Source organism: Exserohilum turcica (assembly GCF_000359705.1).
Source record: "Exserohilum turcica Et28A unplaced genomic scaffold SETTUscaffold_11, whole genome shotgun sequence".
NCBI classification, from domain to species: Eukaryota; Fungi; Ascomycota; class Dothideomycetes; order Pleosporales; family Pleosporaceae; genus Exserohilum; species Exserohilum turcicum.
Genome location: NW_007359926.1, coordinates 585,027 through 599,261, shown reverse-complemented (window position 1 = coordinate 599,261; position 14,235 = coordinate 585,027). Strand labels below are relative to the sequence as shown.

Genomic DNA, 14,235 nt, shown 5'->3' with positions numbered 1-14,235 from the left:
GTGGGCGCCGCCGCGGTTGGGCTCTGGCGAGCGCAGCAGAACAGAGTCGTCGGCGTGCGTCTTGACGTGCTTCTTGAGATCCTGGGGGCGCTTGAAGGCCTTGCCGCAGAAGTCGCACTTGTGCGGCTTGAGGGGCACGTGAACGCGGATGTGCGAAGTGATGTGGTCGCGCTTGACCGTCGTGGTGCGGCAGTTACCCCACTGGCACGTCAGGTTGAGGTTGTTTGTGCTCTTGCGGCCAACATGGCGCTCACAGACGTGGTCCTGCTCGCGGGTCAGCGCACGCGGGGGCAGGCGGGCGGGCAGGCGGTGCGACTTACATAGAGCTGCTCGGCAGAGGGCAGGCGGTCGCCGCAGTTCTGCCACTGGCAGACGAGCTGGTCGCCGGCGCCGGCGCCGGCGACAGAGGCAGGCGTGGGAGCATTCTGCTGGATGGGCGTGCCCTGGGGCTGCTGCTGGGGCGTCGAGGCCGCCGCTGGGACGGGGTTTTGCACCTCGCTCATACTTGGCAGAGGCGTGGAGAGGACGGGCGAAGTCGAGTGTTGTCGGGGTGGCGTGGCGTGACAGAGAGGGCTTTGGGGGGGGAGGGCACACTGAGGGCCAGCAGAGGGCAGCACTAATAAGGCCGAGCGAGTCTTGACCAAAGGCTGGCGTGTGGAGAAGGGCGTGCTTGGGGGGAGGTGAATAAGAGCAGAGGGAAGAGCGCCGAGCCAAAGTCGACTTCGCGGGGGGGCGCTGCGCGTCTGATGTAGGGGACTGGGCAGTGCCCGGAGCGGAGCTGGCCAGCCTGCGCCTGCCAATTTTCTTGGAGCCAAGTTTTAGATTGCCGCGCTAGGGGGCGCTGGCGCCTTGGCCTAATCAGCCGGGCGCATGCAAAAAAGCGCGCACCAGCGAATCGGCTGGTGCTGCGCGCATCCATGGCCGCCTGCTACGCCGAGAGCCCGCAGCAGCCACCGCGCCCTTGCCTGTGTCCGGCCCTTCCGCCGCACTCACGCCCACCCCCCTCACACAGGGCCATGTATACCGCACACACACGCACGCCCGCGCACACGCACCCACACAGAGAGGCACGCCTTCACTGCTGCACACACACACACACACACACATACACGCACGCCCAGCCCGCCCATGCTCGCCCACGCGCACACCATCGCCACCACCGCCCGCTCGGCCGGCCCCCCCTCGCCCTTGCTCCTCGCCCAGGAAAAGCGGAGTTTCTTGGGCCTGGCGGAGTCTCTTGTCCGGCGCCAGAGGGCTGCATGCACGCGCAGTGGCAACTCTAGCCGCCAATGCTGCCTGCCTGCCAGCCTGCCAGCCTGCCTGCCCCGCCATCCTCTTCTATACAAACGCGGCCGGGGCGCCGCCGCCAGGCTCCCAGCTGCCCCCCTCCCCCCTCTCCCCCCCCATCAACGGCCATGCCATGCTTCCTGCCCGCAACCTGCTCCACCACCACCACCAGCTTGCCCACCCCGACATTGACATTGACACCCGCCCGCCCCCGACCTCGCCCTCGCCGTGTCCCTCTGCCTGCACCGCACGCTATCCTCCCACCGTCGTGGTCGCGCCCGCCCCCGCGAAACGACGCCATCCCCCCCAGGCAGCCCCTCGACGACGGTGGCTCGCTAGCAACAACTAACCTTTGTCCGGCTGCCGCAGGTCGACTCCCGTTGCCTGTCCCTGTGTTTGACCCAATTTCACGTCAAACTTACGTTGCCTCTGTCTGCGGCCTCAGCTGACGTCGATCGCCCACGCGCCCAATCTAGCACCTTCATGCGCCTCATAGTCCGATGGAGGAACCGTTTCACGCACTTGGCCAGCCAACACTGCCCAAGATGCACCTGTCGATAGCTGCCTCCCCCCCCCTAGGGGGCCATCCATCGCTAAGCTGCGAGCGGGATTCCGCTCGCCACTTGGCGACTGTTCCAGCCAAGAGTGCCCAGAAAAATTGAGGGCATTGGCATTATGGCTGTGCCGGCTTTTGCCAGCTTTTTGCTAGCCGCGTCTCATGGAGGTCAGGCTAACGCCGCGACATCACTCGCGGGCCCCTCCCCTCAATCAACCTGTTGAGCCCAGCTTACCAACCTTCCCATTTAGATGGACGGCAATTTCGAGTGCAACCTCGACTGCCAGTCGGAGGAGGAGCCATTTTTCCCCCTCGCCGTCAAATGAGCAACAGTACTGTACTCAAGTAGTCGTGGTAGGTGCTGATCGCGCCGCTACGGCCAAGGGTTGCACCGCACACACCACGACGAAGCAAACTGTAATGCACACATGCATAGAAGCCACTGTCATCTTCCCCGTCTCAACCGGCTGGCCGGAACGCCGCTGGACCGACGCACATGACACATCTTGTTGAGCAATTCAGCCACCTTCGTAGGTCAAGTGGCACCGCCACATGCACACGACGTCGCGTACGGCACAATGACGAGCGCCATGGACACGCAAAGGCCTGCCCACCTTGGTTGCATGTCTTGGGCCTGATTGCGGAATTTCTTGGACACCAAGAGCGGGACTTGGACGCGCCCTCATTTGCCAAGCTGCACGCATGTGCGCGCAAATGTACCTACCCGAGCAACGTCTACATTACAAGAGAAAAAAAGGAGCCCTTCCCACTTGGTGGAGCCACGTGTGGAGCCCTCCGGTCTGTGACACAGCTAACGAGCCAGACCGTGTTTAAAAGTACTCGACGCGTTGGTTTTTGGAACCCACCTTGTTTTTCCCATGGCTTGCTCTTCCAAAACGCCATAATGCCATAGCAATCGCGACTTGGTAGCAGAAGTTACTACCGTCCCCTTGCTTACTGTCAGATAGGCTACTCACTCAGACATATGCGGCTGTGCAGACAATCAGCTACCGCCGCGCTCGCTACCAGTTTCTGCAGTCAAAACTGCCGGTTTCACGATCCATTCGTTCCTCAGGGATGTGTGACTACGTACGTAGTACGTACGTACGTACACACTTTGTTGCTCGACAGCGGCATTAACCCCGAAACAAAAAAGATAACTGCATGTTTATTTTTAGATTGCCCCTGAAGTAATGACTTACCGTGTTTCCCGGTCTCTCTCCGTCTTGTTCCATCACATACACTTTGAACGAAAAAAAAAACTAAACTTGAGATTCGTTTGTACCAAATGACCTTTCTTCGACTGTGCTACACGAGAAATGACATGAGGTCGATGGGTGATTAATCCGTAGTCACACGTACATACATACACACACAGACCCCATACCCATATGTACACACACACTTGGCTAGGTATAATTATATCACACATCCCCCCCTCCCTCCCCTTAACGCCAAGCCCGCACCTCCAACTTCCATGTTCCTGGTCTTATCCAAGTAACCAGGTAAGTAATACCCTACACGTACGCCCTTTTTTTTCTCTTCTCCCCTAGGTACACTAGTTGGATTCGTTGCTTGATATGCTGGTACTTGTACATTACATGTGATAATCTTACTTACTATACTTACTAGCACTACTTACTGCTTACCACATGACAAGCATGCAACCACAACCACCATGTGGATGAGCATGTATGTATGTAATAATATGACACTCTTATTTATTTCTGATGTTTGATTTTATTTTGGCTCCTTGGCTTATTTGCTTGCTTGCTTGCTTGCTTACTTGCTTACTTGCTTACTTGCTTACTTGCTTACTTGCTTACTTGCTTACTTGCTTGTGTATCTCCGTCTGGATCAATACGGTCATGGATGCATGTATACTCACTCACCCAGTTAATCTACCTTGTTTAATTTGGGCGAAAAAAAAAGATTTTTTTTTCAGGTCTACAAGGGGGGGGAGTTTGATATACGCAGATTAGAAGGCGAAATGAAGTGCAAATCAAGATGAATGAAGGGAAATGAAATTAGGACTAGTCTGGCGATGGAGGATCGATTGGGTAGATGGGATAGATGGATGGATAGATAGATAGTTGGATAGTCAGAGCAGCAGTGGTGGTGGTAGTCATGGTAGTCATGGTAGTCATGGTAGTCATGGTAGTCATGGTGATGCTATCTATCAGTTCCCATGCATTACCCGCGTTCTTCCTTTCCCTCTCTCTACCTTCTCTCTCCCTTCTCTCAGCACCCAATATTCCACCCTTGCACAACCAAACCCCCCCCCCCAAGTACCTGAAAACCGAGAAGAAAAGAAAAGCCACAACATTTGCTATGGTTATTCCCGACTCAAAAACACATACATACATGACGACTTTGTTGTTCAGCTAAAAAAAAGAGAGTCTATGGTTTTCAGTGTAGAACCCTAAAAGAGATAAAGGGGAAGACAAGGGGGATAAATGTGTTAGAATAGAGTAAATAGGTATGTGTATGTGTGTGTATGTGTATGAAGGGGGAGAGAGGGGAGCAGATGATGAAACAGAGTGTGTCAGGTGAAGAAATGGGAAGATGGGGGGAAAAATGGGGAGAGAGAGATGGAGAAGAATACTGACTAGGGGATATGTGTACATTGATAATGTGGGGTGAATAAACGAACGAATAGATCAATGAATGAACGAGAAAAGAAAAGAAAGAGATGGATTCTACAAGACTCAACTGTAAACCATGCACTCTTGATTAAGTTGAAGCACTACTAACCACACAGTTCTATTCTAGTCTTAGTCTTCTTTTGCCAGCCGCTACCACCGACATCCCACGTTACAACCTACCGACGCCATCAAACACGCCCTCGCGTTCCAAGTCTAGCAGGGAAACCTTGGGCAAAGGACTCACAGCATCAGCACGCTGCAACGCGCTCTCCATGATGCGCCAAAAGGCGTCGAGGTCCACGCTACGCGGTATCCTGCAGCCGGGCTCGCCCGAGGGGAGTTTGGTTACTTTTGTGCGGCCGAGCTCGCCGACTAGCGTTTTGTCGGGTGAGTGGATGCCCGTGGTGACTATATCGATGGTGAAGCGCTCGCCGCCGTGGTCGTCGAATATCTCGGGGAGGTAGGCGGCGACGACGGCGAGCGGGTCGTGCAAGGGCGGGCCTTGGGTGATGGAGAAGACGTCGGCGTAGGTGCCGGCGAAAAACGACATGACCTGTGTGAAGAGCGCGCGCAAGGGCGTAGGCGTAAAGTCGTCTTTGGAATCCGATGCTTCGCTCGCAGCTTGCCCGTACAGCAGCATCTTGCGCACCTTGTTGGTACCCAGGACCTGGTGGGTCAGGTCAAGCGGGATGAGGGTCGTCTTGGGGCGCAGGACTGGGTGCGAGAAGATGAAGTGCGAGGCCTCGGGGTCACACTGCACGTGATTAGTATCGATTGCAGCACGTCGAGCACGGCAATGCATACGTAGACCTGTTGTCGAGTTAGTCATACTTTTCATATACAATTTTCCACATGGCAAACATACATTAAACTCGGCATAGGGTGTCCAGTTGCCAAACCGCTCGCCCTCGCCCTGTACCGTACCCATGGGCGCATCTGTGAAGCCTCCGCCGACAGCGCCGCCCATGATGCTGAGCCCCTTGATGTGGGCTGCGAGGTCGGGATACTTCTGGAACGCCAGGGCAATGTTAGTCAGGGTGCCTGTGGACACGAGCCACGCCGTGTTTGGCGGCGTCGCCATGAGCGCCCGGTGCATGGCTTCGACGTGGTCGACATCGGTCGCCGCGTGCTCGACTGGCACCGGAAGCAACGTCACTCCGTCCAACCCGGACTCGCCTGCGCACATCAGTCGGTATTCGCTGCATCCTATGGCGTCGCCTCGGTACCGTGGATATCGGCTGCATGTACGGCATCGCGCGCAATGGGTTTCGCTGCGCCCGCGTAGACCTTGACGTCGCGCCTGCCAATGGCCTCGAGGATCGCGCGGGTGTTGTATGTCGTCTGGTCGAGGGCAGCATTCCCATGGACAGTGCTTGCACCCAGCAGCTCGACTCGGGGATCGTGGCCGCAGACAAGGAGAGCGTAGGCATCCTGGGTAGCGTGGTGGTGAGCACTGAGCGGCGGCGGGGAGGTTCACAAGCACTCAACGCACATCGTGGCCGGTATCCTTGGCGGGCAACAGGTCAGTAGGGGATCGGCAGGAGACGCAAGCAGGTACACACGCAGTCGAGCCAGATTGGCGTCTTGGGAGCGGCAAGGGACATTGTATATTGCGTTTGGGAGACAGCGTATGTGTACCGCCATGACGCGCATCACCACGACGAGGGGCGCATGCATGGCTGGCGGCGGTTGGTGGGGTCAGGGTTGCCCCCCAGCCGCGTCGAGCTGATAGGCACAGCGCGGGTCCGTGGGCAGTCGCCTCGCCCTAGGACATCGGTGTGCGCGCTTCGAGCCGAGTCCGGAAACCTTGGTGGTGCAACGCGAGATCTGGACTTTGACAAGGTTTGCAGCCCCAAAAAGACCCCGCAAGGGAGCGCCTAGTATAAAGAGAAAGACAGAGAGCGGCGGCTGGTCGCGTTGAGCACGTTTCGACTGGCCCACCTATCGCAGTTTGGCGCCGTCGGCCCTGCGTCTGATCCCCCAGGGCTGCCCTTCAACGACACCGACTTGTGACCGTGACACGTATACGACAGCTGCAGTGCGCACCACCAGGGGACAACGCCTTGCCGCCATTCCTTGGACTTGTGCTCAACACCGGCCTTGTTCGCCAGAGAGCAATCGTCCAGCCGGGACTTCCGCCCATCATTTGGAGCTACCTGGAGAGAGCATACAAGAGGGGGGTGAATAGCAACTGCATGCTTGCTTTGATAACAGCCACGTCGCCATGCATCTCTTCGCACGCCACGAGGGCCACCACGAGGTCGACACGGGCCGGTACTGGGGCCTCGGGTACTACTTTCAAACTCTCAGCACCGAGCAGCTGCACCAGCGGCGCGAGTATCTCGACTGGTATGGCTTTGCTGCCGAATGGTCCGTCTTGGTCATCCTCTCGCTGTTCCAGGTCGGCTTCGCGCTTTCGTGGGTCATGAGGAGCGGGATGCGGTATGAACAGCCCAAGTCGCCCTCGTTCACAAAGGAGCACAAGAACAGGCTGGCATGGCTGAGACGCATGCACGGCGGGTGCGCCAAGGCCAAGTGGTGGATGCAGAAAGATGTCATCAGAGGCTGGAACTGGGGCACCAGGGGAGAATGGCTGGGGGCTGCTCTCTGGACATTGTGGCTGCTGTACCTGTGTGTTGCCAACACGGGAAAAGGTATGTGTTTGTCATCTGCCCATGGACCGACCTCATCTGCTCGCATGACTGACCCTTGATAGATTACCTTCATTTGACCAAGCGCTTCGGGCAAATTGGCGCATCCCAGATGCCAATCCACTACCTCCTGGCTATGCGAGCACCCTACAGCCCGGTCCAGTACCTGACACGACTGTCCCATGAACAGATCAAATCTTCGCATCAGATCCTGGGACGCATCATCTTCTTTTTATTCGTGCTGCACGCGGCCTTTTACCTCAACTTCTTCATCCTATCCGGCCTGCTTGCAAAGCGCATCAAGGACTGGGACGTCATCTGGGGCGTGGTCAGCCTCATCCTTTTCTCTGCCATCAGCACCACTGCCCTGGGATTCATCCGGCGAAGAAACTACCGCGTCTTTTATATTTCACACATTGCCATTGCCAACTTTATCATTGTGCCCTTGTTCCTGCACGTGTCGCATATCCGCGTCTACGTGTACGAGGTCATTGTCATCGAGGCGCTGCATTTAATCTTCCGCGCTGTGCGTCTCAAGACATACCAGGGCACTCTCAAGCTGCTTCCCGGCACTAACCTGGTCCAAGTTCGTATTCCTCTACCAGCGGATAGTGCCGCTCTTAGCTGGAAGCCGGGGCAGCATGTGTACCTGAGCCGGCCAAGGGGCAAAGGCAAAGAGCCCACATGGTACAGTCAATGGCTCACGATCAACAAGACGAATCCCTTTACCGTGGCGTCTCTGCCGGCACAAGACAAGGAATTGCTCCTGGTTGCGAGAACACTCAAAGGCAACACAAAGTATCTTGGCGAGCTTGCACGATCACTGGGACAGGGGAGTAGCAGCAGCGTGCCAATGCTGCCAACAGCGGGCGGGGACATTCCGATATTACCACTGTCGCTCGAAGGACCGTATGGGGCATCCGCCCGGCTACCTGATTTGCTGGATTATGACAGAGTGCTTTTGGTGGCTGGTGGCGTTGGCGCCACGTTCATTATGCCCATCTACCGCAGTCTTGTTGAGCAGTCAGACGATGCGCCAGCGGGCAGTCAGGTGCGGTGCATATGGGCAGTGCAGAAGCTGGCCGAGACACAGTGGGCATTCGCGGCAAACGCTGTGGCTGGCAACAGGCAGGGTGACGAGGACGAGGACGAGAACGGGAACGAGGATAGCAACGGGAATGGCTTGCTGCACGGGCCGAGCAGCGTGCAAGTCTATGTAACGCGGGCGTCGGGAGCGAATCTGCGAGCGGCTGGCAGTGCGGGTGGCAGCTTTGCCGTCGACTCGGACGACGAGGGAGAAGGCGAGGCGATTGAGCTGCAGGAGAATGAACAGCTGCTGGACATGGAGGAGCAGATGCAGAAGCCGCGCAAGGGCATGGTGGTCAAGAGCGGCAGGCCGGATCTCAGGGGCCTGGTAGACGAGGTCTTCGGCAAGGGTATGAAAACGGCGGTGGTTTGCTGCGGGCCGAAGAGGATGACGGACGATCTCAGGAGCAGCGTTGAGGAGTGGGTGAACAAGGGCCATGACGTGTTCTGGCACGATGAGTCGTTCAAGTGGTAGACACGGTGGTTTTGTATAGATTTGCGTGCGTCGAGCGCTGTTGAGGTGGTTAGTCGCAGTGGCCGTGGGCGTGGCATTTGTCGTGGGCGCCGCCGCCGCCCGCCCGGGGCGCTGGACACGAATCGCAGAGTTTGGCCAACGGGTGTGCATGCATTATGAGCGACGGGATGTGCATGTTAAGACAGGCAGAGGCTTGTCACGAGCGATTGACAGCGACAAGTGCACTCTGGCGCCCATCTGGTACTAGAGGCGGCCAGCCGTCCAAACTCTGTAGCCCTACGGCGGCCTCTAGAACGGGCCCGCCGTCGAGGGCGCGGCTCCCTGGGCCGTTGCCGGGGACTATCTTGCCAGGAACGGGGAAGGCGCAGGGAGACGGAAGCTTGTCTAGACAGTTGTGCACTGGGCAGAGGGCGTGCACAACCCAGGCGACATAATCAAAGGCGTTCATGCGCCGAGGATGCGTTTGTCGCGCATAATGATGGGTGGCGGTGGGCGAGGGGGGTGGCGATGGGGGTGGATGAGGATGAGCACGACGAGGCGGCGACGGCGGCGATGGCGACGAAGACGGCCCTGGGGGACGGGGGGCTGGCTGCCATGGGTGCGTGTGAGTGAGTGAGTGTTGGCGGCAACGTGTTTTTGCTTGTTGGCCAGGCTATTCAGCTGTCCAGGAGGCCGACCCATGGCGACCCCAAGCCGCTTTTGTCGATGGGGGGAGAGGGAGGGGAGGGGCAAAGAAGATTAGTCGAGGCCCGAGCAGCGTCGCCGGCACTCTCAGGCGCGCACAACAGCAGCCGTGGCCGTCTCAAGTGCGGGCGGTCGGTCGCTTGTCTTCCCTTCTCTCCCTCCCTGCCTGCCCAAGCGCGCCCTCACCCCGTCCGTCATCGCGACTCGCTCACCACCACCTCCTCCATCATCACCACCTCCACCACCCTGTTACAGCTCCTGGGGCGCTGAGCACGCGACGCCAAGTCTCCGATCGCTACCTTCTCTTCTCTCCTCTCCTCTTCTCTTGTCCTGTCCCATCCTTATCCCTTGCCTTGTCGCCCGTATTACATTTTCCTTGCACCTAATCAATCACCCGCACGACCACACGACCGCGTGCCAGCAGGGAAGCCGCCTGCAACGCAACGCGCACTGCAAAAGCACCCCTCCCTCGCTGCCAACCACACACCGTCTCCACTCCCACGTCGCTGCTCCTTCTCGCCCATCCCATGGCCTGCTGCTGGTAGCCGTCGGCTGCTCCATAATTAGTTGCTTCCTTTATCCACGCCCCGAGTCAACAACAACCACCATCGCCCTCCTCGCCCTCCTCGCCCGCCAGGCACTCCAGGCCACACCGCACCGCCTCATTCTCGGTGCGGCCGACGCTCATCTGCCGCCCCTGCCGCCCTCACGCCCTTCCCCCCCCCAAACACTAAACACGCCGTCTGGCCCTTCCACGTGGTGATCGCCTGCCACTGCCTGCACCGCCTTCTATGGCTGCTCTCGCTTCTTCTCGCCAAACCGCTCCGCCCGCCCAGCAGTTGACGCCGCCCAGCAGCTCCCACGGCGGCCGCGGATCCTGGGACTTTGCTGTTCCCGTCAATCACTTGGTGCGTATGCCACCTGCTTGCTCTCCCCTCTTCGCCTGCCATGGCGTCCCGCTGCACCGCAGACTAAACGCACTACTGCGCCTCCCGCCCATGGTGTCTCACCCTCGCCAAGTCTGCCAACTTGACCATACCACGACTACGCTCTCCCCCGATGATGTCAAGATGCATGGGGCTAGCTGGCTAACGTGTTGCACAGCGAGAGTCACTTGACCAAGAGCCCTACTCGGCCGAATACGGCGCCTACTCCCACACTGCCCACCAGCCCTCGATCTCGCAGTCCAGTGGCTTTGCAAAGCCCGTACGCTCACCCACGTGGGAATCGCAGGATTTGGCCCGTTCACAGCTGGCTCCCGACCGCGTCACCGAAGTGCACAAGAAGAAGAGCGGGGAAATGATTGCTACCAACACCGACCAGGACAGCGTGCTGGAGTACTACAAGACGCACACCAACAACAAGAGAGGCCCCGCCAGCATCCATGGAAAGCCCAAGAAGAAGTCGGCCAAGGCTGGCCAGTCGGACCCCGAGTACGACGAGAACAACTGGATACACCGCGACAAGCTCAAGGAAATTGAGACTCGCGAGCTAGAGGAGGCTGGCTTCAGGGTCGGGCGGACGAGCAGGTCCAACAGCCGCTCGCAGAGCACATCTCGTCGTGCACGCGACCGCACAAATTCCGAATCGACTGAACGCACGCAGAATGGTGATGAGCGCTTGGAGCCCAAGAAGCGCATATCCACCATACCGGCTGCCGATGAGGATGCAGTGGACAGTGCCCAGGCTGGAAGCCCGGTATCTCAGGACGACTCTGCAGACTCCCAGCCCGCTTCCAAAGGTAACCACACTGTGAGGCCTAGTACGTCTCGCATTCCACTGCCCAAGACTAGCGGTATACCTGTTCCGACTGCAGTGGCAGAGCGTGATGCGCCGCTTCCTAGATCCAGGGCAGACAGCACAAACGTCAATGGGGATACCATTGCCACAATGGGTGCACGTGTACGCAGCGGCAGTGTAGGCAGTCAAGTGCTGCTTGACGACTACGATGGTTCCGACAGAACCCCGCCGAACGGCATCCACAGACGCAACACTTCGGCTGAAAGTTCGTCGCCGCCCAAATCTCCCCAAAAGTCTCCTCAGAAGAAACCAGCGGGCAAGACCAACACAGCAGCATCACGAAAAACCAGCGTCCAAAAGACGCAGTCCAAGACGCGCACGTCTGGAACTTCACCTCCTAACAAGCGTCCTGGCACCAGTGGCGGCATGGTAACGCGGCCTACTACTGCCCACCGACCAGAAGGCGAGGCTCCATGGATAGCATCCATGTACAAGCCAGACCCCCGCCTGCCCCCAGACCAGCAGATTATTCCAACCCATGCGAAGCGAATGCAGCAAGAACAATGGGAGAATGAGGGGCGAGTTGGTTCCATGTACGACAAGGATTTCCGGTTGTTGAACGACGATGACTTGTCAAACAAGCGCCTCTCACAGCTGGCCAACCTCGACCCCATTGCTATCGAGAAGGCGCGGGAAGAAGAAACCTGGCCCCTTGCAAGCCCCACAAAGCAGGACTCGTCGCCGCTTGAAAAGGTGGACTCGAACACTCCCAAGTCTCCAACCCAGGAGCAAAGTGCTTACAGGCTAACTCCCACGATACCTCAGACTGCCGACAATGCACCTGCGCCCAAGATGGCCCCTCCTATCGCACCCGCACCATCCAGGTCTCCGGTCACACGGGTTCCTGAGCCAATCGAGGATGCCAAGGAAAAGAAGGGCTGTGGCTGCATTGTCATGTAACTTTCATTACCTCCCATACCCGTTTCGTTCGTTTTTCCCTACCAACTGCGTTCAAAAACATATTTCCTTGTGTGTATGGCGTTCTTGGCGCACAGCCTAGGCTTGGTGGCCCACATTCGACTTTACCTACATATTCGGTGCAGACCTGGGCTGATAGCGTTCAGCGATTCGTTTCATTGTTATTACCTGCTGTCTTTCTTTTTCTGTGCTTGGCCTCGTGCATCTTTTGTCCGATTGGGGTTCATATTTTCTTTTTCCGGTTTCGGAACCCTCTACATCTATGAGCATATCCACGTGGCGGTCCGCCAGTATTTTCTTGTTTTGTCATATACAGAGACGGACGGCTGATGTCCAAGACTAGCAATGGTCACAGAGGAGGATGAGATTCGTTGGGGGGTGCAACATGGCTACGACTGGTCAAAGCAAAAGCAAAGAAGCCTTGTTGAGGGGGTAGAATGTTGGAGTCAGATAATGATTTTAATCATGCACATTCCGCTTCCTGTTGTGGCTGTTGGTGAAACATGTCAAATCGGTAGTATTCTGTGACATTGGCTAGCGTGGCAACGTGTGTCCCTTGACCGCGGAGCTCCGAGGTAGTACGTTAGAGATAAGCATATTAAGATTTTTGCTTTCTCTCGGCGCAATTCCGTTGTAGGCATAGGCGTAGTCACAAGTTGTTGCGCCCAAGAGTGGCGTCACGTGCGCCCATCTCCACTAGCCCCTCGCTTATCGGCACTTCCCACACCGAGCAGACCAATTTCAGGCCGGCGAATCGCTGAACTTTAGCGAACTTCTCTCCATCACCACCACCAAACTCTTCGAGGAACACCCGACAGATCCAAATCATACATCATGGTACGCCACCACCCCTCCACGCCGTGTCTCAATGCCTGTGCCTGGAGATGCAATGGAAAAAATGTCGCTGACGTGAAGCCCAACAGTCGGACGGAGAAGACGACACCAAGTCCCAAGTCAGCGCGGCCGCCGAGGTCGAGGTCTCTGCCGATGCATCTGGCGGCAAGGGCCAGATGAGCGTGCTTGAGGCTCTCAAGGGCGTTCTCAAGCTCGCCCTCATCCACGACGGACTTGCCCGTGGTCTGCGCGAGGCCTCCAAGGCCCTCGACCGCCGTGAGGCGCACATGTGCGTTCTCAACGAGGCCTGCGAGGAAGAGGCATACAAAAAGCTCGTTGTTGCCCTGTGCTCGGAGCACAAGATCCCTCTTATCAAGGTCCCTGATGGCAAGCAGCTCGGCGAGTGGGCTGGTCTCTGTACGTTTTTTCTTCTTCTTTTCTTTCCTTTTTGCCAGTTCCAATATCAACATGGACTTTCCGAGATTTTGCTTTGCTAACACAAGACGCAACAGGCCAGATTGACCGTGAGGGTAACCCCCGCAAAGTCGTCAACTGCTCTTGCGTTGTCGTCAAGGACTGGGGTGAGGAGTCCCAGGAGCGCAGCATCCTCCTCAACTACTTCCAGACCGAGCAGTAAACGTGCCTTTATGTCTTTTTATGACAAGCACGATGCCCATCCCCACCTCACGGCCTTTTTCGCACAATTCACACTACCAACCTTTCGCTGCTTCGGGTCGGACCACAGCTCATGTGCCATGGCAAGGGAGTTTGAAGGGGTTGTACAGGCGGAGACGTGTGGCATCACGATGGGATGGGCTGTATGGATTTAGACGGGCCTCTTTTCTTAACTGTCATAGAGCGCCATGATACCAATTGAGAAAGGATTCAACGTAATTTTTTTTGCTTCTGCTTGTCACTTTTGAGGTGTGAACCACCCCACTTGCGGGGTAATCATATCCCTGTTCGTTGACCTGTATGTGTTAGGGCAAGACGGACGAGCAAACGGACAAATATGGACCAAGGATGTACTCTATTGCATTGTGGATTTTATTGGCACTTGTGGAAACAAGTAAAATGAAAGGAAGAAAAAAGAGAAGCAAAGCAGAGAGGGAGTCGTCTTTCATCATTCCATGACCCAATTCAATCTAATCCAATCCAATATTCCCACGTCTATAACAACATTGTCACTAAGTAACACATTTTTTTTCTTCTTCTTCTTCTTCTTCTTTTCGCAACCAAGTCCATCACCGAACCAGATCACGCGAGTCGAAGTATATATGAAACCCCCCCCCCCCCCGA

General features: G+C 57.0%; 4 protein-coding genes across 4 annotated transcripts in view; 2 read left to right on the top strand and 2 right to left on the bottom strand.

The window, feature by feature from the left end:
• SETTUDRAFT_167089 (uncharacterized protein) overlaps positions 1-670 on the bottom strand; it is a 3,841-nt gene extending 3,171 nt beyond the window's left edge. The window contains exon 1 of the mRNA XM_008023865.1: positions 321-670. Within this exon, the coding sequence (XP_008022056.1) occupies positions 321-503 (183 nt within the window). The 5' untranslated portion in view covers positions 504-670. The remainder of the gene's footprint in view (positions 1-320) is intronic.
• Positions 671-4,575: 3,905 nt separating this feature from the next.
• On the bottom strand, positions 4,576-6,092 carry SETTUDRAFT_145716 (uncharacterized protein; the record flags this gene model as incomplete). Its single annotated transcript, XM_008023864.1, has 6 exons — positions 4,576-5,242; positions 5,293-5,298; positions 5,354-5,664; positions 5,715-5,919; positions 5,981-5,995; positions 6,051-6,092. 6 exons carry the CDS (start codon positions 6,090-6,092, stop codon positions 4,658-4,660), a joined length of 1,164 nt encoding a protein of 387 aa, XP_008022055.1. The 3' UTR covers positions 4,576-4,657.
• A 351-nt stretch (positions 6,093-6,443) lies between these two features.
• On the top strand, positions 6,444-9,189 carry SETTUDRAFT_167086 (uncharacterized protein). The gene is made up of 2 exons (XM_008023863.1): positions 6,444-7,142; positions 7,205-9,189. Exons 1-2 carry the CDS (start codon positions 6,713-6,715, stop codon positions 8,698-8,700), a joined length of 1,926 nt encoding a protein of 641 aa, XP_008022054.1. The 5' UTR covers positions 6,444-6,712; the 3' UTR covers positions 8,701-9,189.
• Positions 9,190-10,140: 951 nt separating this feature from the next.
• Positions 10,141-13,573, top strand: SETTUDRAFT_145710 (uncharacterized protein; the record flags this gene model as incomplete). Its single annotated transcript, XM_008023862.1, has 4 exons — positions 10,141-10,292; positions 10,489-12,075; positions 13,026-13,353; positions 13,449-13,573. Exons 1-4 carry the CDS (start codon positions 10,176-10,178, stop codon positions 13,571-13,573), a joined length of 2,157 nt encoding a protein of 718 aa, XP_008022053.1. The 5' UTR covers positions 10,141-10,175.
• Positions 13,574-14,235: the final 662 nt, after the last annotated feature.